Source organism: Sorghum bicolor, chromosome 10 (genome assembly GCF_000003195.3).
Source record: "Sorghum bicolor cultivar BTx623 chromosome 10, Sorghum_bicolor_NCBIv3, whole genome shotgun sequence".
Taxonomy (NCBI): Eukaryota; Viridiplantae; Streptophyta; class Magnoliopsida; order Poales; family Poaceae; genus Sorghum; species Sorghum bicolor.
The window spans coordinates 23,920,855-23,946,163 of NC_012879.2; the positions used below are offsets into that span (position 1 = coordinate 23,920,855).

The 25,309-nt window shown below is 44.2% G+C and overlaps 1 protein-coding gene across 1 annotated transcript in view; it reads right to left on the reverse strand.

Annotated features, from left to right (window-relative positions):
* The window catches only part of LOC110431119, a 56,929-nt gene extending 32,800 nt beyond the window's left edge, over positions 1-24,129 (reverse strand). Inside the window, exons 1-2 of the mRNA XM_021449826.1 lie at positions 23,686-24,129; positions 23,374-23,610 (exon numbers count right to left, since the gene is read on the reverse strand). Of these exons, the coding sequence (XP_021305501.1) occupies positions 23,374-23,610; positions 23,686-24,129 (681 nt within the window). The remainder of the gene's footprint in view (positions 1-23,373; positions 23,611-23,685) is intronic.

A 25,309-nucleotide genomic window follows, 5' to 3' on the forward strand; every position in this document is an offset into this window, starting at 1 on the left:
TCTCTCTGGCTGACACAAGGGTGAGATCCCGGTGGATCCTGACTGGCCTCGGGCGTGAAGCTGGTGTACCTCTCGCTGGTGTGGCACGAGCTGAGGAAGTGGACTGACCCGGCGTGCCGGTCCGAGGAACGGCCTGGGTACGGGCACGAGTCGACCTCCTGAGGGGCTGCTCCTGCTCCTGCTCCTGTGCTGGACCCTCTGCCTGGGTCTCTGTCTCAGTGTCCGGACCCTCCTGAGCCGGTTCCCTAACCACGAGCCTGACCCTCTGTCCTCCAATCGTCAAGGTGCCTGGAGGGGATCCATGGAAAGCCTCTGCCTCAAGCACTGCACGCCTCTGACGCGGCATAAGATCATCCCCAATCCTCAGAGAACCAGAACGACCACCCCTCTCGGCTGCCTCAGCCGCTGCTGCAACTGCCTCTGCGACCTATGCATCTCTGTCACTGGCTTTGCGCTTCTTGGAGGCCAGCTTCTTTCCCTTGCCTTTCTCTGCCGCTGAGAAACGACGAGGAGGATCACCTCCACCATCGCCTCCTGGGGAACCTCCTGAGCCGGCTGTCGGTCCACTGACGTTCTTGGTACGAGCCATAGCAAATCAAGCGTCCGACAAGCAACTGACTGGCAATGGAGAACAATGCACTGCAGAGAATTGACAAGATAGGGTCTATATAAGCAAATGTATTGACTAGAGATGAGATGAACCTATGGATCGCAAGAAAAGATAAGATACGGGCATGAACGGCTTACGATTCACGGACGAGATGAATTCTGGAAGAAAGCTATCGATCGACAACCACCGGAGAACGCAAATCTGCTCCACAAGATGCTGCAGCGAGATGACAATCGAGATCGGAATAAAAACCTAAATCAAATGCCTTTTACTCATAGGAACAAACACCCTGAGGGCAAAGATCAAGGATCTTACCCAAACCCTTGAATCTCTTCGAGATTTGCAGATCCACTCGAAGGGAAGGAAGAGGAGAAAGATTTTGGGCGGATCTGGCGCGAGGTCGAGGTTCGAGGACGCTGGAGACAAGAACAATGTCGGCGGCGGCGAGTTCCGGTGGCTTAGGGCACGGGGAGGCTCGGGCGACGGCGGCGGAAGAGAAAAGAATTGGCCGCGCGAAGCCCTTGGGCGCGGGCTTTATGCGCCCGCCGCGGGGTCACCGGACGCTCTTAAAGTGGCACCGGACGCGTCCGGTGACCACCGGACTCATGCGTAGAGAGGTCTGCAAAACTGCATTGCACCGGACGATGGGCACCGGACGCTGGCTCTAGCGTCCGGTGCTTTAGGTTACGCCAGGTGAGCACCGGACGCACCGCACCGGACGCTACAGGGACACTGTTCCTGCGTCCGGTGCGTGCAGCCTAGCACACTCACCGCACCGGACGCTCAGAGGGAGCGTCCGGTGCATCGTCCGGTGCTCCTCTGAGCACTTTTTCAACTAAGTACCACGTCCGACTTTGAGCCAACCAAGTTCCATCTCCAAAAACACACAAATAAACACAAAATGGAACTGGTATGAGTGACATCTCTCAAACCCTCAAATTTTCACAAATATTTAGCCATAGGCTTAGTAGTTTTTATGAAGATAGTTCGAGAAAAACACCAAGGAGCATCGTATGGCCATAAAGCTAGGGGTTTGAATCACAATGAGCTTTGAATGCTCCCCCTATCTATGGACGAACACAGCAGATGCTCAACGAATAACCAAAAAGAAAAGATCAACTAACAAGCATGCATATGAAATGAGTTGAAATGCAATACTTGAAAGTAAGCTAATGCTTGTCAAGTTTGATCCAAGGTTAAGCTTTTTCACTCACTCAAGGGGGTGATCTTAACCATGTTAGACAAGCCCTACATGCAAATTGTATTTTTTAGTTTTAGTATGCATGATATGCAAAGCAAAGGTTATTTACAAGATTCAACACACAACTTTTATCTTTTAGTGAAGTTGGACATGTCAAGCACATTAAGTTCATTTCTCAACATACAAAACCTAGCTTCATCTAGGGGTTTTGTGAAGATATCCGCCAATTGTTTTCCGTTCCCACATTCTCTAAGGATATATCACCTTTAGCAACATGATCCCTAAGGAAGTGGTGGCAGATGTCAATATGTTTTCTGCGGGTGTGTTGAACCGGATTGTTTGCAAGTTTTACGGCACTTTCGTTGTCACACAACAAAGGTACTTTGTCTAGCACTACTCCATAGTCTAGCAAAGTTTGTTTCATGTAGAGTATTTGTGCACAACAGGCACCGGCGGCAATGTATTCCGCCTCGGCCGTTGACAAAGCAACACTATTTTGTTTCTTTGACATCCAAGAGACAAGTGATCTACCTAGGAAATGGCACCCTCCGGATGTGCTTTTTCTATCAATCCGGCACCCGGCATAATCCGAATCGGAATAGCCTACAAGTTGAAATCTTGCACCTTTGGGATACCACAAACCTAGGCAAGGTGTGTATTTTAGATACCTAAGAATTCTCTTGACGGCAATCAAGTGAGATTCCATAGGCATTGCTTGATATCTTGCACACATACACACACTAAACATTATATCGGGCCTAGATGCGGTGAGGTAGAGTAGACTTCCTATCATGGAGCGATAGAGAGTCTTGTCAATAGGGTTACCTCCCTCATCCAAGTCGAGATGCCCATTTGATGCCATGGGAGTCTTGATTGGCTTACAATCCATCATCTTGAACCTCTTGAGAAGATCTTGAGTGTACTTCTCTTGAGAGATGAAGACCCCTTCCTTCATTTGCTTGACTTGAAATCCAAGGAAGAAGGATAGCTCGCCAATCATGGACATCTCAAACTCCTTGGACATCAAATCACCAAATTCCTTGCAAAAATCTTCATTAGTAGAGCCAAAAATAATATCATCAACATAAACTTGGCAAATGAAGATTTCCCCTTTCATTTTCTTGGTGAAGAGTGTTGTGTCCACTTTCCCAATCTTGAAGCCCTTCTCAATGAGGAAGTCCCTAAGCCTCTCATACCAAGCTCTAGGTGCTTGCTTGAGACCATAGAGTGCCTTGGACAACCGGTAGACATGGGATTGCTTCAAGTCTTGCCACCGGTGCAAAGGTTTCACCGAAGTCAAGACCTTCCACTTGTGAAAAGCCTTTTGCCACAAGTCTTGCCTTGTTGCGCACCACTTTGCCTTGATCATCCTTCTTGTTCCGGAAGACCCATTTTGTTCCAATCACTCTTGCATCTTTGGGTCGCTCTTCAAGTGTCCAAACTTGATTGCGAGAGAAGTTGTTCAACTCCTCTTGCATGGCCATGATCCAATCCGCATCACGAAGAGCTTCCTCTATAGTCTTTGGTTCATCTTCAAGAGACACAAAAGCGTGATGTTCAATAAATAAAGCATGTCTAGAACGAGTAGTTACACCACGTGATGGACTCCCGATGATGAGATCTTGAGAGTGATCTTGGAGGAGATGTGATGTTCTTCTTGGTGCCACTTGAGGGGTTGGTTGGGGAGCATCAACATCTTGTGCTTGTGCCACCGATTGCTCATGAGTGACTTGAGTGTCTTCATGGGCATCTCTCACATCCTTGTCTTCATCTTGTGGACCTTGCGAGGTGGATGGTGGCTCAATGACTTGCACATCATCATCATCTTCTTTAGGCTTGATGTCTCCCACGGGCATGTTCTTCATGGCATCCCTCAACGGTTCACCACCTACATCATCAAGATTATCACTTGCTCCTTGGGAGCCATTAGTTTCATCAAATTCAACATCAAATGTTTCTTCAACCATGTTTGTGGCATGGTTAAAGACCCTATATGCCTTGGACTTCGATGAATAGCCAACCAAGTAGCCAATGTCACATCTTCTTTGGAACTTTCCCAAGTGTTGACGCTTCTTGTAGATGTAGCACTTGCACCCAAACACTCTAAAGAATGAGACATCGGGCTTCTTTCCATTGAGCAACTCATATGGTGTCTTCTCTAGGAACTTGTGTGGAAAGAGCCGGTTTGAAGCATAGCATGCCGTGTTGATTGCCTCGGCCCACATCTTCTCCGAAGTGTTATACTCATCTAGCATTGTTCTTGCCAAGGTGATCAATGTCCGGTTCTTTCTTTCTACAACCCCATTTTGTTGCGGTGTATATGTTGAGGACAACTCATGCTTGATTCCCACTTCATCACAATACTCTTCAATGTTGGTGTTGTCAAACTCTTTGCCATTGTCACTTCTAATTTTCTTGATCTTCACATCAAATTGATTTTGAGCATTCTTTGCAAACTTCTTGAATATTGATGCAACTTCGGCTTTGTCTTGCAAAAAGAATGTCCAAGTGTACCGAGAGTAATCATCAACTATGACCAAGCAATATTTGTTGCCTCCAAGACTAGCATATGTGGTTGGTCCAAACAAATCCATGTGAAGTAGCTCAAGCACTCTTGAAGTAGAGAGATAGGCTTTGGTTGGATGAGTGTTTGCAACTTGTTTGCCCGCTAGACATGCACTACAAAGCTTGTCCTTTTCAAATATCACATCCTTCAAGCCTCTAATCAATTCTTTCTTCATCAACTTCTTGAGTGTGCTCATTCCAACATGTGCTAGCCTTCTATGCCACAACCACCCAAGTGAAGTCTTGGTGAATAAGCAAGTCTTGACATCAACTTCATTTGATGAGAAATCAACTACATATAAGTTGTTGTGCCGGAAGCCTTTTAAAATCACTTCATTGTCATCTTCCTTGGTCACAATTACTTCCTTCTTCTTGAATAGACATTCAAATCCAAGATCACAAAGTTGTCCTACCGAGAGCAAGTTGAAACTCAAAGATTGCACATAGAGCACATTGGTGATTGAGTTGTCATTTGATATAGCAACCTTTCCTAGTCCCTTGACTTTCCCTTTTGAATTGTCACCAAATGTGATCTTCTCTTGGTTGTCAACATCTTCATCAAGAGAGGTGAACATCCGGGGATCTCCGGTCATATGTTGAGTGCAACCACTATCAATTACCCAATGCGGTCTTGTAGTTCACCTACACACAAGAGATCAAGCTTGAGATTTAGGGACCCACATTTGCTTAGGACCCTTGACCTTCTCTACAAGTTGCTTTGGCACCCAAATCTTCTTTGGCCTTTGCTTGTTGGGCGGCCCCATGAAGCTAACCTTGACCTTGCCACTCTTGTCTTTCCTTACAATGTAGTGAGCATTGAAGGCAAATGGTCTTGCATGCTTGGGCAAGGGTGGTGGTAGTGGTGCCTTGCACTCATGAGCAAAGTGTCCTTCTTGACCACACTCAAAGCATCTCTTGGGCTTTGGCTTGCTTGGTTGATCATGAGTGGCTAGTGACTTGATGAGCTTTGTTTGATGAGCCTTGTAGCCAATCCCACTCTTATCCATCTTCATGACGGTGTTCATAAAAAGCTCACTTTGAAGGTCCTTTCCCTTTGTGAACTTTGCTAACCCCATGGTTAGATGTTCCTTCTCTTTCTTGAGCTTGTTGTTCTCTTGAGTTAGCTTCTTGATGATTGGGTCATTGTTGCTAGCTAACTCATCAAAGATGAATGTCTCATCTTCTTCTTGCTTGTCATACATCAAACCAAGCTTGAGATATTGATTTTCTTCCTTGAGCAACTTGTTCTCATATGCAAGCTTCTTGTCTTGATCAAGTGACTCAATCACATTGGTCTTGTGCTTGACTTGTTCTTGCAACTCTTTCTTGAGCATGACAATCTCATCCTTGAGCTTGATAGTGTCCTCATAACTCTCGGCCACTACCACTTTCTTGCCCTTGCAATCAACACATTTGCTTGTGCTCTCCATAAGTAAGTCATCACAAGATGTGGCTACATCAAGCTTAGCAACATTGTTAGTAGCAACATGTGTTTCATCCATTGCAAGTTCATAAGCAATCTCAAGATTGTCATAGTTTGCTTTTAGAGTTGTTAGCTCTTCTTTCATTGCTCTATATCTAGTGATAAGCTCATCATGAACACTCTCAAGTTTGTCATGTTTTTCTTTGAGCTCTTTTAGAGAGAGTTTGAGCTCCTTGAGCTTAGTGGTCATGATCTCATTTTGATCTCTAAGCTCATCACTAGACTTAAGCTTTGCTAGAAGTGTTTCATTTTCAAGTTCAAGCTTTTCATTTTCACTTCTAGATTTTCTTATGACCTTAGTGTACTTGTTTAGCAATTTTACAAGTTCATCATAAGAAGGTGATTCATATTCACTATCACTTTCACTACTCTCATCCTCACTTTGTACCTTCCGGTCACCTTTGGCCATAAGGCATAGGTGTGTAGAGGATGTAGATGGTGGTGAAGATGATGGTGATGGAACATCGATGGCGATGGCGGCAACCCTCTCATCATCACTTTCATTGCCGGAGGAGTCACCACTTGAGCTTTCAATGTCGGTGAGCCAATCACCAACAATATAAGCCTTGCCATTCTTCTTCTTGTAGTGCTCCTTCTTCTTGCCACCTTTCTTCTTGTATTGCTTCTTGTCATTCTTCTCGTCATCACTTGAGTCATCTTGCTCTTTGTTCTTCTTCTTGTACTTGTCCTTCTTGGGCTTTGGACATTGATGAGCAAGATGACCAAGCTCACCACAATTGTAGCAATCCATCTCGGAGATGGGCTTCCTCTTGCTACTTGTGAAGAACTTCTTCTTCTTGGAGTCAAAGTTGACTCCATTCTTGTTAAGCTTCTTCAACATTTTTGTGGTTCTTCTCACCATGAGGGCAATAGATGCATCATCATCACTTGAAGTTGATGACTCAACTTCAATCTTCTTGGCTTTGCCCTTGTGAGAAGCTTTGAGAGCTAAGTCCTTCTTTTCTTTCTTAGCCGATGAGGAGCCATCTTGAGGGTTCATGTGCATGTACATCTCATGAGCATTGATCTTCCCCAATATGGTGGTTGGTGTAGCGGTGGAAAGATCGCCTTGATGAAGCACGGTTACTATGTGGCCATATTTCTCAATGGGAAGCACACATAGTATCTTCCTTGCTACATCCGCCATACTCATTTGTGTAAGCCCAAGTCCATTTAGCTCCTCTACAATGACATTCAAGCGAGAATACATTTCATTAGCATTTTCTTTAGGAAGCATTTCAAAAGTATTAAGCTTGTTCATCACTAGGTGATAGCGTTCCTCGCGTTCACTCTTAGTTCCCTCATGGAGCGCACAAAGTTCCTTCCAAAGTTCATTGGCGGTTTTGTGGCTCCGAACACGGTTGAACACCTCTTTGCAAAGACCTCTAAAGATGTGGTTTTTGGCCTTTGCATTCCACTTTTCGTTTTCTTGCTCTTGTGGAGTAAGAGCGGTGGCTCTTTCCGAAGGGGCAAACCCTTCGGTCGCGGCTTTTAAGCACTTTACATCGCATGCCTCAAGATATGACTCCATTCGTATTTTTCAATACGGGAAGTCATCCCCATCGAACATGGGTGGCGGTCCATCCCCGTTAGACATCTTTCTCTAGGCGGTAAAGCCTAAATAATGAGCACTAGGCTCCGATACCAATTGAAAGGATCAAGATGCCCAAGAGGGGGGGTGAATTGGGCTTCTCTAAAAATTTAAGCAACCTATAAGCTCCAATTCAACCCCTTGTGCCTAGTGTGACTTAGAGAGCTACCGGATAAAAGTTTTGCAACCTAGTTCCAATCCTATTCTAGCATGGCAATTCTAAGAATGTAAAAGCACAAAGTAAATGCTAGAAAGTAAAGGAGTAGTGGAAGAAAGTGCTCGGCGATGTTTTGCCGAGGTATCGGAGAGTCGCCACTCTCCACTAGTCCTCGTTGGAGCACCCGCGCAAGGGTCTTGCTCCCCCTTGGTCCGCACAAGGACCAAGTGCTCTCTACGGGCTGATTCTCCGACACTCCGTCGCGGTGAATCGCCCAAAACCGCTCACAAGCTTGACACGAGCCACCCACAAGAGCTCCGGGTGATCTTCGTGCTTCCAATCACCACCGAACCGTCTAGGTGATGGCGATCACCAAGAGTAACAAGCAAAGAACTCTCACTTGACCCAAACAAGGCACTAGAGAGTGGTGGATGCACACTTGACTCTTGGAACTCACTAGAGGAGGATTCTCTCAAGAAATCACTCAAATCTTAATCCTCTCTAGGCTCTTTGCAACTCTCTTGCTCCACAACAAGTTTCTCTGAAGTTCAAATGGGCAAGAGAGCTCTCATGGACGAGGTGGAGGAGTATAAATACTATCCACGAAGTCCAAAGGTCGGCCAACCGTTTTCCACTGAAAACGGGGTCACCGGACGCACATTATGTTGCACCGGACGCACTGCACCGAGCGTCCGGTGCTTCATAACGGCTACCTGCTCTTTTCTCTGACAGGTCACCGGACGCTAACTCTCAGCGTCCGGTGCACCGTCCGGTGCTCGGGGAAACTTTACATGCTCCCTGCGCATGGGACCGGACGCTACCCGGTGCGTCCGGTGCTCAGGGAAACTTTGCAAACTCCCTGGGTAAGGGACCGGACGCTACCCGGTGCGTCCGGTGCCTAACCCTAAGCACGACACTGTTCTAACGGCTAAGGACCTCACCGGACGCACTCACAGAGCGTCCGGTGCAGCGTCCGGTGCCCCTTTGGGCACCCAAACTTCGTCGAAACGCGATCGCTCCAAAACGAAGTTGGTTCCTCTCGATCTAAGGACTATCTCTGAGCTGCCTAGTGCTAGGTTTACCAAGTGTGCACCACACCTAAACCTAAAGCCTTGCCTAAGTCAAGCTACTAGAACAAAGCCCCTCTTAATAGTACGGTCAAAGGAAAACAAAGTCCTAAACTACTCTAAGTGCCCTTCTTCACCATATGGCACTTAGACCTAGTCTAGTCTTGACGATGTCCATCCATCCTTTGAAAACCGAAAACGATTTCCACTATTAAGTAGGCATGTACGTCCCTGTTCATCGAGTACCTATTTACCATGACCTTACCTGTGACTTTGCCTCTGCAAAACACATGTTAGTCATAGTAATCAACAATGTCATTAATCACCGAAATCACTAAGGGCCTAGATGCTCTTTCACACATATTCAAAAAAGTGGCATGCTCTCTCTGACCAACCGATCCTATTCGTTGATATTTCTGAATATACCCTGAACAGCTGCCGATGTTGCGGGTATCTACTTTATGTTCGGCTTTGTGGCCGAAAAACTAACCATCATCGGCAGTTGCAACATCTAGACCAGTAAGCATAACCACATCGGCAAGTGTAGGGGAAGCTGGGCCGTGGCCAAAGATGAAGGCATTAAAAGTGTCTGACCAAAAGTACGAGGCGGCTATCAATATTGATTCATTCTTTTCCATATTGGCAATGGAAAGCCTGATACACTGGTCTATCTTACGTTCACCTCAGTTGTTGACGGTCCTTAAGTATCAAATATAATCAACAAATAAATAGAGAAAAGGACCCAAATGCAACCGACACCCAGACTTAGGGTTTTATCTAACAGAATTCCACGAGTTTTGGTGTTTGTCTATTTCTGCAGGGGGTTATCAGGAAATATGGAGGAAAGGCCGACATGTCGGGTTTACATAGAGATAATTACATGCCACGCAATTTTCCCTAACCTAGAAGAGTCCAGAAGCCACGGGAACGAGCAGGAGGCCGAGCGGGCCCGGGACAGGGCGCCCGCCCTCCCCCTTGGGCGCCCGTCCTAGCTTAGCAGCCAATCAGGCTGGGTCTCGTGGATCATGCTCCAACGACCTAGAGGATTAAGGAAAACCGTGCGATTAAGGTCGGTTTGATCCGACGGCCCATATTCATTTGGAAGGACTATATAAGCAGGCCCCCTGGCCCCTGGAGAGGAGGACCTCTAAAGCCCTAATTCATTCATTCATTCATCTCGGGATAAGAAGTCTCTGATCAAGCATTAGAGCCACCACATCAACTAGATCTCTAGTTTAGCATAGCTACATAGGATGAGAACTAGAAGGAGTCAATCTTCGATTGGTTTCCAGATCTATCAAGAGGATTCTTGGTAATTCCTCTACTGTTCTTCATTTGTTCATCATTGTTCTTCAATATTATGACTATGACTTTGTTCTACTTCAATATATTGATTATGACTTTGCTCTACTTGTTTATATTTGCAATATATCGTTCTTAGTTATCATAGTTATATGTTTGGCTTAGTTAGATTGGAATTATATACATGTTTAGGATCGTATAGCGTTTATCCATGTGTACAATGGGTAAATGATAAGTATTGTGTAGGCGTGGTGCCTATACCGTATTTATCTGCAATTGTACCCTATATGCCGAATCGCGGGGTAGTTCGTGGTGGTGACAGCTCCGTTGATTCTTATATAGTCCCCCTCCCGTGTATAGGGCAGGCAGAGCAACATTATTACAGGGGAGTGATTGCTATGTTTCTCATCTTCCTTGATAATATCACTATAATTGCACTAACTATGATATGCTAGACTTTATAGTTAAGAATAACTTAGGAAATATTCTTGTAGTTCATCCTAATTCCATGCTAATGACTTGCTAGAATATCTGTTGAGGTGCTTATCATTATTATATGTGGCTAGTTATGCTGATCAGATTAATTATCTTTGTCACCATTCATACTTTATCTATATTTTATGTGACATTTATCCCTGTATGAAAGAGATAGATAAATGCTCTCTATTACACATGCAATGATAGATACTCAATTTCATATTTCATTCCATAATCAACATTGATGATTAGCAATCCCTTCCCAGTGGTAAAAATATAAATAACGATACCTGAAATACTTCCCGGTTAAAATGCTACATCGGTATTAATCTGTGCTCTTGCAGATCTCATTTATTATTCATTCAGAAGAGCAATTGTATATTTCAATACCGCGTCTCTCATGTCATGCTGGGGATGACAACTTGGCTTAAGTGGCATGAGACATAGGTTCGGCATTTTTGGCGCCGTTATCACAACTAGAAAACTAAGTCTATTTTTGGTAATGACGTTAAGAATTCCCAACACCAGTATACTTCTTTTGTTTTACTGACCCTCAGGAACCAATCTTTCCATCCTTTGGTGGGGTTTGGCCAGGATCATAAAGTGTCCTTCCATAGATCTAGAGAGAAATTCTTGACTCTAAAAGGAATCCTATTGGTTTCTGCATTGATCAGATCGGTAGGATCTGGATCACCCATCGGACCGAGACATTAAAGGTGGGGTTGTTCAGTGGGTATAACAATTTTCTTACTCAAATCCTGAAGTTTGAAGATTGGAAGAAAGAAAGGAAAAGTGAGAAAATACTAAGTAAATTGACTTGCAAAAGGAGAAAGGGTTGCAGTAAAAAAAAGAAGATGAGAATAGATTAACCTGAGGGACGATGAAGTTGACGGCCATTTCTTCCTGAGGAAGAGGAAGTTGAAGACTTGAGGATTTTGGAGGAGCTTCTGCCAGAGTTCTTGAGTTCTTCGACAACACCACCACTGGGGAAATAAGTTTGGGGATAGAGGATGGCAAGATGGAGAAAGAGTGCTGAGGAAGGAAGTATTTATTGGTGGAAGTGAGCAGGGGTATTTTTGACTTATCTCTTGCCGTATCCATGAAATTCGAGGGTGTTCAGTTGGATTTGGTAATTGTTCACACGATAATCAAGGGATTGTACAGGTAATTTGACAGCAAGTAATCATGATTTTAGGAGATATTCCACTGTACACGATCTTTTGGTCGGCACATCGGCAGTCAGATCTAACAACCAGTTGCCGATGAGTGTGTTTCCATGAGATTTGGTTTGGGTGGTTGAGAGATTCAAGGTATTTGCTAGAGATCCAAATTAAGGCTGGTTGGATTTGGTAATTAATTGCTATTAGAAGGAAATAATTGTGAAAAGGTCATCATTATCAGGAGAGAATTTTGGAGTATTAATGATTTTATACTCCAAAATTGGGGGCATGTGTTAACACCATTTTTTGACACGAATTGGGATAGTCAATGAAGCTTGGATCGGCAATTAGAGAAGTAATATGTCTGGCCAATAAGGAGGTTGCCGATGGCCTATGATACCGATGACAAGGCAACAAGAGGGAAATATGGCTAAGTCCAGAGACGGTTGTTCATCGGTGCCGATGGCTGATTTTGATGATTACCGAAGCCGATGAAAGACAGTATGCCGATGATGGTGAAAGAAGACAATGTTGGTGCAAAAGTGGATCTGCAAACACAAAGGGCTAATACCTAATTCAATTGTTCAGGTGTGCCAGCCAATTTGACCTTACAACCGACAAAGGTGATAACTCGAATACTTTGGTCCCGACAACAGCGATGCGTCCGGATGCCACGGCCAAGAGGTATTCATGCGGAACTCGAGAACTCATCGAGTATGACTCAGTGAATTCTTAAGAACTCGTAAATAAAAGAAAAGACGTGAGTTGACGAAGTCGTCGAAAATGTAGATGCAAAAGTAGATGTAAAAGTTGTGTATAATATTGATTGGATTGTTCTCTTACATCGCCATTAGGCCTATATTTATACTCTGTCCTAAAGAATTACAACCAGATATGACTAGAATTCTATTCCCAAATTAAACAGAACTTGTACGTAAAATAAACTCTAATAATTATGGAAAACAACAATTTATCCATCCTGGATGATCGGCACATCGTCATTGTCCTTCCGACAACTCCCACGTCTTCCTTCACCATCATCGGCACATCATCTTCCATCGGCATCGGCAACCGTCATATCAGCCATCGACACCGATCAATCAATGTTCCAGACTTAACCATATTTCTTTCCTGTCGCCTTTTCATCAGTATCATAAGTCATCAGCAACTCCCTCAATGGTCAATCATCACTTTTCCATCTGTCGATCCAGGCTTTATTAACTTTCCTGAATACGATGTCAACACATGCCCCCCAATTTTGGAGTATAAAATCATTAATGCTCTGAAATTCTCTCCTGATAATGATGCCCTTTTCACAATTATTTCCTTCTGATAGAAATTAATTGCTAAATCCAAACAAACTTAATTCGGGTTTCCACATGCACCTCGAATTTCTCAACCATCAAACCAAATCTCCAAAACACTCGCTCATCGGCAACTATTCTGTTAGAGTTGATTGCCGATGAGCCGACCAAGAGATCTCGCACAGTGAAATATCCCCTAAAATCATGATTACTTGCTGTCAAATCACTTATGCAATCCCTTGATTATTGTGCGAACAGTTACCATATCCACCTGAACACCCTTGAATTTCACGAATACGGCAAGGAGATAAGTCAAAAATACCCCCGCTCACTTTATCCTACAAATACCTCCTTTCTCAGCTCTCCTTCTCCACCTTACCATTCTTCATCCCCCAAACTCATCTCTCTGGTGGCGGTATTGACGAAGAGCTCAAGAACCTCGACAAAACCTCCCCAAAAACCTTTCAAGTCTTCGATCTTCTCTTCCTCGGGAAGAAATGGTCGTCAACTTCATCGTCCTGGAGGTAAATCTATTCTCATCTTCTTCTTCCTTTACTACAACCTTTTTATTAGTCTACTTACTTAGCATCTTTGTCCCTTTCTTTTCCTCCTTTTCTTCCAATCTTCAAACACCAGGAATTGAGTGAAAAAATTGTCATTCCCACTGAACAACCCCATCTCTAATGCCTCGGTCTGATGGGTGACCCAGATCCTACCGATTTGATTAATGCAGGGACCAACAAGATCCCTTTTAGGACTGAAAATTTCTCTTTAGATCTGTGGAAGCATACCTTCCGATCCTGGCCAAACACCACTAAAGGATGGAAGGATTGGTTTTTGAGGGTTAGCAAAACCAATAAAGTATATTGGGGTGAGCGCAAGATAGATCAGTGCATCAGATTGTCTATTGCCGATATGGATAGGAATGAATCACTGCTGATAGCTGCCTCATATTTCTGGTTAGATACTTTCAATGCTTTCATTTTTGGCCATGGCCTCGCTTCCCCTACTCTCGCTGATGTCCTCATGCTTACTGGTTTAGATATTGCAACTGCCGATGATGGCCAGTTGTTCGGCCGTAAAGCCGAACGCAAAGTAGAAATCCGCAACATCGGCGGTTGGTCAGGGTATATCCAGAAATATCAAAAAACAGGATTGGTCGGTCAGAGGGAACATGCCACTTTTCTGAACATGTGGCTAGACAAATTCATCTTCTGCGGCCGATCGGTAGGACCAACCTCCGTCTACTTATCGGCAGCAGAAAGATTAGCCGATGGTGGCCGATACCTGCTAGGCTCCGTCTATCATCTCCTTCATCAAGTGACTAAGAAACTCCTTCTAGGTGAACCCATCGGCAATCTAGGAGGCCCTTGGTGGTTCATCAACATGTGGCTCAACGTTCATATGCACAAACGCCTTCGGTTTGACTTCTTTTTACAACGATTCCCTTGAGATATTGCCGAAGACTACGAACTAGCAGTCGATGAATTGGCAACCCGCTCACCCCTTAATTATGGTGAAGCTGTCATAGTTCTCCCTGGTACCAGTTGCAATGAAAACCAGGTCGGCCGATTCTTTCAAACTCTGTATGATGGCCTCTCCAAAGATCAGCGAGCATGGATGCCTTATGAAGACCTAGAAACCAGGTTTTCGCTCACCTTCCATCCTTTTGACAATGCTCTCAACAAGGATAATGATTTGATTATGGCAATCATCACTCTGAGAGTAATTTCAGTGAACAGCTTTGGTAGCGAGAAGAACATCAACACCACCTATGAGTTTTATAACCCATCGGCATTGGCTCGCCAACTGGCCTTTGGTCAACTGCCGATCAAACTTTGTTATGCCGATGTAGTAAAACCAAGAGAGACAATAACTAGTGGACTTGAGTGGATTAGGATAGCTCCACTCCCGCCAGATGCCGATACGATAGACATTGATCTATCGGCCTGGGTCCCAGCTCTCTTCATTACTTAGTTGTATAAACATTGGTGGGAAGAATGGAAGGAGCATCTGTTCAGGGTATCAGCTCATACGTATCGTGGCATGATCGACTCCGACTATGGAGTTCCCAATGACATTGTAAGTCCCCTGCCGATACCTCAGTTCCTCTGTCAATTTTAACTTTATCAGCAACTTACTTATTCTTATTTCAACAGGTCAATGACCCAACGCAGACAATTAGCAGGAGTGGGGGGCCGATTGAACTTCTTCAATCAGGCCCAATTTCTTTGATCGGCCATAATGCGCCGAGTCTATCAGCTCTGATGCACCGCAACATTCGCTTCAAAAAGACGACCAAGCGGTCGAAAGTGTCTCCATCGGTAGCTGCTGCCACTTTGGCACAGGCTTTCAAGGTAATTTTTTTGACTCTCTTTATTTACAATGATTTCATCCCCTACTTATATTATCCTTTCAGGGTACATCGGCTGCAACAGGAACATCATTGGTAACTCCTCTTTAAACTTGTATTCCTTTACAAATTCCATTGGTATCCCTTTCTTATATCTAACTTATGAAATTTTGATGTTCGTAATAGTAGCAGACTGGTGCATCGGCAAAGACCAAGAAGACTCAAACATCAGGTGCCGATGCCCCCTAGCCCAGTCAAGATCCACCTAAGAGAAAAGGCCCAAAGAGCACCAAGACCCAGCCAAAGCGACAGAGGACCGCACCATCTTCTCCACCTCGTCCAGTTTCCCCGATCCCAGTAACATCATCTCCTCCTCCATCGGAGCCCCAGACACAAAAAATACCACCGATGTATCTAAATAGATCACCGAACCAGTTGACCTGGGCATATCATCGATCGTCCCCCCCAGAGCAGACAATCACTATATCTCCTCGAGGTAAAGCACTGATTGCAAAATTATTACCAATGACTTCATTTATAAGCTATAATCACCCCTGGAAAGTTTCAGTTGAAGTCATTCCATTGGCATCCCTAGCCGATCAAACTATAGTACCAACTACATCTCCACGTCAGAGACAGGAAATCGCCCTGAAACAAGTAAGTCATTCAATTTTCAAGACTTTTTGAGTAACTCATCCTCTTCGTTTTCTAGGAGCAAGAGTCCCCAGATAGCCTATTCTCCTTTGCTATCGACATCTCTGATGATGAAGGCAAAGAAGCAAGCTCCTCTCAGGCAATTGGAATCACATCGGCAGAGATCAAGGCCAAGTTGGAAGACCTACTAGCGCTGTTGCACCAAGACACGGCTCGGCTAGTGGATGACTCCGATTCAGCCAAAGTTATATTCAAGACCCTCCTTGGCCAAATTCCAGCCGATGTAGAAGAAATCCTTTTCCAAGCTGCCCACCTAGAAAGTCGTCAACTCCAGTATTAGAAGGCTGCCCAGCGCCTCGCCGATAGAGTTGCTTATGCCTAGCTCAAAGAGGAGATGATGCAAGTAAAGCATGTTGCCGATGAGAAACACAAGAGCATCGGCGTTCTATAGTCCTCAGGAGATGAGGTGAAACAAAAGATTTCCAATCTATCGGCAAGAATAGAAGCCTTGTTAGCTGAACTTAAGCAAGTGGAAGAGGCTCTGACTCATGCTCGGCAAGAAGAAAGCCAACTGCCCGATGCGCTCAATATTCTTCAGCAAGAGAGAGATGTCCAAGCCCACAAAGCACTACAGATGAAGAAGAAGCTGAAAACAGTCGAAGGTTCTGTCGATCAAGATACTCAACAAATAGAAGAGGCCAACCAAATCCGTCTGCGCGCAATATCGTCCATCCAGGCTTTGCTGAATCTATGAACTCTTCATCGGCAACTATTGCCGGGAGCAGATCGATTTATCCGATAAGGACCCTCCCAATTAGGGTGTTGACACTTGCTAACACCACTTGAATACTAGGTTGTCATTCCCAGCATGGCACTAGAGTGTACTATGGTATTTATACGCACACAGATAATCCGCAAGCGCACGGATACCGTTATAGCTTTTCTCGGTTAAAGGTTTTATCGTATCCACAGAGAAACGGGAGAACCAACTACACTCTAACTTAACCAAGATAAATAGATAGGTGTAAATAGGAAAGATGGTAGAATTGAATAGAACAATATTAAAGGTAAGATAACAATGGGTGATAATATGGGAATAGAGAGTAGAGCAATATAGTATATGGGCAATGGTATGAGAATAGAGAGGATAACTATGGTTTCTCTACTTCAAAGGGGTATGTCTATGTCTAGGACGAACCACGTGATAAGAATAAACCACAAAGGATGCTTATCCATAGGCCAATAAACCCTACCCGTCCTGCTAACAAGAGGTGGACTACAGGGGACCAACGTAACTGTCACCTACGCGGCCTACCACATGATCCAGCTAGACAGGGGATATCCACAAGTAATCTAGGTCTAAGCACCACGCTTACACCTATACTACAACTCTCACCTATAGCGTCCTATAGATTAAAGTACTCAAAAGAGTTGTGAACCAGAACATACATGATTAGTAATTGCATAATGAACTAGAAGTAGATTACCAGAGTCATCCCATGAGTGTTGGCACTTCTTAACGCAACCACCGGATATCGGTGATGGCGCCAGAAATGCCTGGTGTGGTAACTCTATTAACTATTGGATAATTCCGCAAGCGCACAGAAGGTACCGCTGTAGCACTTCACCCGGGAGTATTCCAAGGTATCGTAATTTATATTTTCCCAAGGGAAAGCAATAGCTAGAAATGCTTGTAAGAAAAGAGATCCTATCTCAACTTAGTTACAACTAGTGCAGAGAGGTGGTAACGAAAGGTGAAGGAAGGGATGATGATGATCCAGAGATAATCAAAAAGGATAACTACAAGATAACTAGAGTAGAGTAGCTAGGTGGGAGGACAACGAGTGAGTACAGGTTCCTAGGATTTCTAATTCTACTCTCGTGAACTAATCTTAATCAAATAGCAGAGACACACTAGATTGATACCTTACTAATGGCTGCCAGGGATAGCCGAGCTGGTAAGACGCTTAAAAGGTTTTTCACCTAACCCCTTACCGAAAGCGACTATTGGGCTTATGGACGCCTTATCTTTTAAGAACTAGCTCGTACGTGAGGAGAACCTAATGCCGCCCACGATCTGTCACCTACTAGGGAGTGCGCCCCTACTTTCCGTCCGAGCCAGCGACACCCAAAGGCAAGACCTAGCCTAAGCACCGCGCTTACGCTAACTCTCACTACTCTAGCTGCGATCAAACAACTATAGCACCTTGCTAAAGGCGATGGGAAACAGCCACGAGCTTGTTACAGGATCACAATCTAATATGTAACTACTAAAGGACAAGATAGAACACTACAATACTATTGCAAGAATAATATTGCACAAAGTAATACTTAGAAAAGTAGAAAGAGAATATATTAAGAAAACAAGTCTTACAGGAGAAAAGATACAAGAGCTATACCAGACTCTCCAGAAGACGACTCCGGAGACCCCGAGCTTCGCTCGACTCAACTCTAACTCCCACACTAGACTACTACTACTACTCACTTGTATCTAGCTTGGATCACTTGAACCTTGAATTCATCATGCCTTGGAAGGGTGAAATCAGCCTCTATTTATAGGGAGAGGTGGAGTAGGGGCTACTCCACCGCCACGTCATCGATCCGTGTGATCATGCCTCTCCACCCTTGGATCAAACCGACTTCACAACCGCCATTTGATCAACGGCAGGGGCAAACCAACACGTGAGACATGTGGGGAAGGTCGGTGGGAGGCCACCGACCCTGAAACCGCCTTACATGTGGGGTCGGGCGACCCCACTCCTGACCACCTGGGCCCACCAGCAGTGTCCACAATGGTCCCTTATGTCGGTGGAGTAGGTGGCACACCTGGGTCCCACCAAAGAGGGGTCGGGCGACCCCCTCCCTGTGGGCCCAGGGTGTCACCTGTTGTCCCCTCGATCTCCTCTTGATGATTCTGATGTTGGCTTTGTCAAATAATGTCTTGAATTTGTTGTTCCTGCATAAACAAGCTAAGAGTACAAGTGGAACTAGTTATGGATAAAATATGTTCATGTCATGTCATTTCCCCTTGCAACCGAGGCATGTTGACGGTGTTTTGTATGTGGATTTCTATGGTATATCCACCGTCAACAAGATCCCCCAAGCTTAACCTTTGCTCGTCCCGAGCAAACAATCAAACTTAGCCTCGGTGGATCAGGTATATTTACTATGTTCACATTTCAAGAGTACCATGTGTACTACAAAGTTCTTCTCTTTGCATGAAAAATTTAGCTATGTAAACTTACCCATATTACCTTAGTCCCTTATGGGGCTTATGGCTTTTCCTTTGTCTTAGGTGGTTGAAAGACAGAACAGTTTGACTTGAGCACTAACTTTCTCATTCTTAGCAAGTTTCATATCAGAGGTTTTGTGATATTTTCAAAAGAAAACTTAAATGTTCCTCATATGGTTCTCTCATGTCACTCAAATGGTGTATAATTCCTCACCAAGGCATATGATAGAGTTGCCTTCTCTATTTCATCCTATTTCTAAAAGGCTTATGTGGAGCTTTAAGGTAGGGATGAAAGGAGATAGCATACTTACTTTGCATGTGTTGCGAAGTCAAAGCTCGGATCCTTGAAGAGAAGTGTCATACTCCCAGATCAAGATGTGCAAGTGTGATATATGGTGGACTAGGTTGCTCCTTTATTTGCTACACTCTCTCTACTTGTATATTGAGACATGGCTAGCATTTTCTTTTTCTTCGAGCTTTATGTGCTCAATTTTTTTTTTGTGGACTTGCACATGTCCATCTTTTTATTTCATTTTGCCTAGGCTTTTGATGTCTCATTTACCAAATAATGCTTAGAGAGAGATATTCTAACATTTAGAGTATGGAGCAACCTATTTAGTGGATGCGAAATACATGTGGTTGCGTACTTCCAGTGTAGAAGCAGCATATATATATGTGGTGTGTACGTGATCTTGATCTTAGGAGCATGAAAAGTCTCTTAACAGGGGTCAACAAGACTTGACGACACTCAACACAAAGCAAATAGCTTATGTGGAAAGGTTGCAATCATGTAAAGTATATATAGCTGTGGTAGGAATTCATCACCCTTGAGGAACAATTAAGGTTTTGATCATTTTAAGAATAAATCTCTGATAATCATGCATGCTTAGAATAATATTATAGCAGCTCTTGTCTCACTATCTCATGTCCCACAACAACTTAGACTTAGTTCTAGCACTTGCAACCCACAAAGTTTTCAGGTTCATGGCAGTTTAAGTGAGCTAAGTGATCCATACTTGGAGAAATACTAAGTTGTATACTAGGTACTAGAGAAACATTAACAAGCAACTAGTCATCATTTCCATGAGGGATATAGACATACATGAAGCATATATGCTAAAGGGAATTGCTAATTTTTTTTTTAGAGCAGGAATGATAAAATGCATGGAAATAAATAGGATAGAATACTTACCTTGGCGGGGGAGAGGATCTCCCCCAAGCTTGTCCTTCCTCACTGGGGTGGATACGATGGATATGGTGGATATGGTGGAGGATATTGCTGTGGAGATATTGTGCAGGAGGAGGTGGATATGCATGTGGTGGTTGAGGAATGTATGGTGGTACGGGCAGGTGATATGATGTGTAGGCTTGGCACCAGTTTCTATTGCTGCTCTCCTCAAAATTTTGGATTTGCTGTTGGGTTTCCACAGTGGCAGTGTGAATGGCTTCATGGTTAGTACGCAATGTAGCCATACCTGATCTGAGTAGCTCCATGTCATGACGGTGACTGCGGTTTCCAATCTCCTGCGAAGAAGAAAGAGACAACCGGGCACTACGTCTCCTCCCCGTCCCGGAGGTGTGCATGGCATTGGAAGTGCCCTCATTATCTGAATCATCTTGTTGTTCAGCTCGTGACTGTCCACGTGTGAATGGCCCTGCAAAACTTCTACGTCCTCCAACTCCAGGAACATTAGGCATTAACGGGTGGCCCCCGTATACTTTTAACTCTGGTTGTGGCAAAATGAGTCTTGCATTTGATTTACGCAATATAAATTCAATTGTGTCATTGGGGCCACGCGTAATTACTTTTGCTTGAATGAAATGATATTTTCCTAACACAGTTCTAGGAGTGGGTATGTACTGGATGGTGTCATCAAGGATCAAAATGTAATCACACAATTTTGTAATTATAGAGGTGAACTCAATTGGGTCATTCTTCCGTGCTATAGTGATCCAATGATGTACCATGGCTTTTACCGGTGCAATACGAATTCTATTCACCATGGCATATAGAATTCTATTATCAATTTCCCGCACAATCCGAATGTCATCTCTAGGGAATAGAGTGATGCCTATCCATTTGTGCATGAACCGTAGTGTGGGATGGCAAATATGGCTAGTACGTGGGTAAGTCTTTCCAATTAGATTCTCCCCAGTTATTTCATGCCAAAATTCTTGTCTATTAAAACCCCTTGTGGCAACTTCTACGTTGGTTTTAAAATTCATAAAGCCTAAACATGCAGCTAGATGGTCCCATGTGAAATCATAATCTTGGTTTCTTAGGCGAAAGTAAATGGTTGTTTCGGTTACCCTTACGGTGCTCAAAAATTCTAGAGTGAGAATCTTGCTACCTAGGTGTTCCGAAAAGTCCCAAAATTCACCCCATCCTATTGCAGCAAAGACATCAAAGAATTCCTCATACATACCTGTGTCTTTGAGGAATTTAGGGTCAATTACCTTGGTATGCTTGAATTCACGGTGGCATAGATGGTTAAGCTTCTCCATTTCTTCTACGGTGAGCAAAAGTCCGGTCTCTATATCTTGCATCCGTAGAGGTGCTGCTTCTTCATTAGGTGGTGTTTGCTGTGGCATGGCCTCATGCTCTTGCTCCTCATGAGTCTCAGAGGGAAGTCCCTGATGAGAGGAGTACTCTTCTACCGAACTCATGGTGCCATGGGAGCGCCTTGATGAGCTTCCGCTAAACGCTCCACGCACTTTCTTCCCTATGTTCTTGAGTGGATTCTTCATGCTAGATCAAGAAAATAACGAACACCACTTCCACCAGAGAGGTTAGTTTAGATTTTAACTCTTCTTACCGGCTGATTACCTCTCTTGATTTCTCGACGGGTGAACACTTGAGCAATAGGGAAAGTGAAAGGAAGAGTGTTGATGATTTTCTTGAGTTGCTAGTAGAGGAAAGTGGTTGTGAGTGAATGAGTGAGTGGATGAAAGAGAGGACAAGTGCAGAGGGCACTTTGTCAGGGTCGGCCGACCCCTCTTTTTCCACGAAACCACAAATGGCCAACACCCTGTGTCAAGGAAAGATGGATGGGAAAGAAAGAAATAAGAAATGCTGCAGGGAGGGGGTCAGGCGACCCCATCACCACCTCCTCTTTGCGCTAGCTGTTCACCAGATTGATGATGAATGTGTGCCATGGCTGGTTCCCCATCTCCACTCACTCTCTCCTTTCTTTTGGATGTTTTCTCAAAGAATCTCTTCTTGGAATGTGGTGAAAGAGAAAGGAGGGAACAAGACAAGACTAGATGGGTGGATGTTTGCTCATGAGATGCTTCACGGGATGAGCTTCTCAAAATGTTGATTTACTTAAGGCTTTAAGCAAGTATCTTTCCCATACTTAGCAAGAGTGATTTGTCTAGGGGTTGCTTAAGTGACTTTAGAAAGAAGAAGATGGTTTTTGTTAAGTTAGCAGTGTCTCCTAATTTCACTTACGTTTTAGTGGAAGCAGGGGATGAGAACTAGAAACTCTAGCTCCTAGGGTGAGTGTCGATGTTTATGAGTCTTTATTTCTATACTCACTCTCCCTACATTACTTGTGCTGCCATACACCAGAGGAGGGGAGGAAGTGGGGCCAACCATGGGGTCGGCCGACCCCTCCTCTCACTCTTGAGTAATGTTGGGCACACTACACTAGTAACAGAACAAGCACATGCAAGAAAAATAGATGAAAGAGTTAGAGAATTCTCATGCACGGTTCAATTCGTTGATCAAGTGGGATTACATGAGTTGACATGGTAATGTTTTGGTGTTTTCTTGAATGGAGCATAGCATGTCATGACAGGAAGTGGCAAAGGACACGAGATGATAGGTGGGGGCCACCAAAGTGGGGTCGGGCGACCCCCCTTTGGGCCCCACCTGGTGTCCACCTTGCTCAGTGAGTTTTTATTTTTACTTTACTTGTCTTAACTCAAGTTGATAGAAGGGTTGGAAAAGATGAAGGAAGTTTAATAAGTAACTTAAAGTTAAAGGTCAGTGGGCTTACCTTGATGGAAGAGCTGTTACCTCAGGTCCTTAGAACAGGACCTCCTCCTTGAGTTGATACAGAAATTTTCTTCGGAGGTGTCATCGGTTGTATTACCTTCTTCTTCCATATTTTCTTGCTCTTTGCTCTTGGCGTTGGATTGGTCTTTTTCTTTGGCCTAGTTATGAATGTGACGGTTGCCACATCCACTGCCAAGATTAGTGAGCATTGCACTACCTTTGGTTTGAAGTTGAACTTCTCCTGGGCCCCATTGATTGTAAATTGAATTTCTCCGGCTCCAACGTCAATATGTGCATTAGCAGTGCTGAGAAATGGTCTTCCCAGGATAAGTGGAGTCTTTTCATCCACCTCCATGTCGAGTACCACGAAATCCACAGGGACCAGGAACTCGCGTATCTTTATGGGGATATTCTCAGCTACCCCCGCAGGATGGCGAATTGACTGATCCGCTAACTGCAAATGTATTGATGTAGGGGACAAAACAGCATGGGTTAGTTTATCAAATATTACCTTTGGCATGACACTGACACTTGCTCCCAAGTCGCACAGTGCATGCTCGAAGTGATGTGTCCCAATGGAGCAGTCAATGGTAGGACATCCAGGGTCCTTCTTCTTTTCTGGTAGTTGGTTTAGTATCGCCGCGCTGCATTCTTCTGTTAGCTTAATCACCTCAGTTGTAGGCAGCGGGCGTTTGTTGTTGAGGATGTCTCTCAAATACTTGGCATAGGTTGGAACCTGCATTGCATCAAGTAGTGGAATATTGACATATAATTGCCGAATTACCTCAACAAACTTCCCGAATTGTTCATCGGTGGTTGGCTTCCTTGTTCTTGGAAATGGCAGCATAATGTTGGTGTCGTAGAACTCGTGCGGAGCTGTCTTTCCATAGAACTTGGTGTTTTCCTGCTTAGATGGTGCTTCTTCCTTGTCTTCCTCAACTTCCTTATCTTTTCTTGCAGTCTTTTTTGTCATGTCAGGATATGGTGGATCACGAGTGGTCTTACCCCCTCTCGTGGTCACATTAAAGATATTGCAAGAATTTACAGAAGAAGGAACAGTAGCAGCGATTTGTGCTATTTGAGACTCTAAAATTTTATTAAAGTTTAATTGGTCCTTAACAAAAGAAACAAGGGAATCCATTTTAGCAGTTAATGATTCAAGAGTCTTGTCATTAGCTAACAATCTTTTGTTCATGCTTTCATTGATTTTAGCTTGATTAATGACAAGTTCTTTAAGTGGAAGCCAGTTAGAGTTACTAGAGTTACCTTGGCCCTGGAAGCGCGAAGTTGGTCGTCCATTGTTGAAGGATTGCACAGCTTCATGGCTTGCATTTTGCACCCTGCTCCGTTGGTTCGCACGTGCAGTGGCATATTGTTGGATGGCCTCTCGATCTTTCTTTACCTTGGCTCGTTCATCCAACTTCTTCAACAAGAACTCCATCTTGTGAGATATTTCATTTACCTTTTCAATGGTTTTCGTGCTTCTCTTCTTGAGTTGAGGGCGTTCTTCTCTCCATGTTTGATTTGTCACTATGTTCTCAATGAGAGTTTTAGCTTGAGTGACATTGAGGGAGGTAAACGATCCTCTTGCGGCGGCATCAAGGTGGCTACGAGCTACTGGAGTCAGCCCATGGTAGAAACCTTGAATCAGAAGCCACTCTTTAATTCCATGATGTGGACACTCTTGAATGTACTCCTGGAGACGTTCCCATGCTTCGGGAATAGTCTCGTCTGCCTTCTGTTGGAAGCTTGAAATCTTTGCCCTCAGAGCAGATGTCTTGCCCATTGGGAAGAATTTCTTGAGAAATGCATTGGCACATCTTCTCCAGGTGTTGACATCATCGGGTTGAGCGTAAAACCATTGCTTTGCCTTCCCAAACAATGAGAATGGGAATAGGCGAAGGCGGATGGCGTCGGCCGTTACCCCTCTGATGGCAATAGTGCTACACACTTCCAAAAAGTGTTGGAGATGTGCATTTGCATCTTCATGTGGCTTCCCACTAAATGTACTTGCTTGCACCATAGTGATAAGTGATGGCTTAATCTCAAAGTCGACATCTTCGACCTCCACCCTCGGTCCAATGGTAACATGGGCAACTGATGGAGATGAGAAGTCGGAGATTGAGGAGGAAGCCATTGACTGGTAGAGTGTC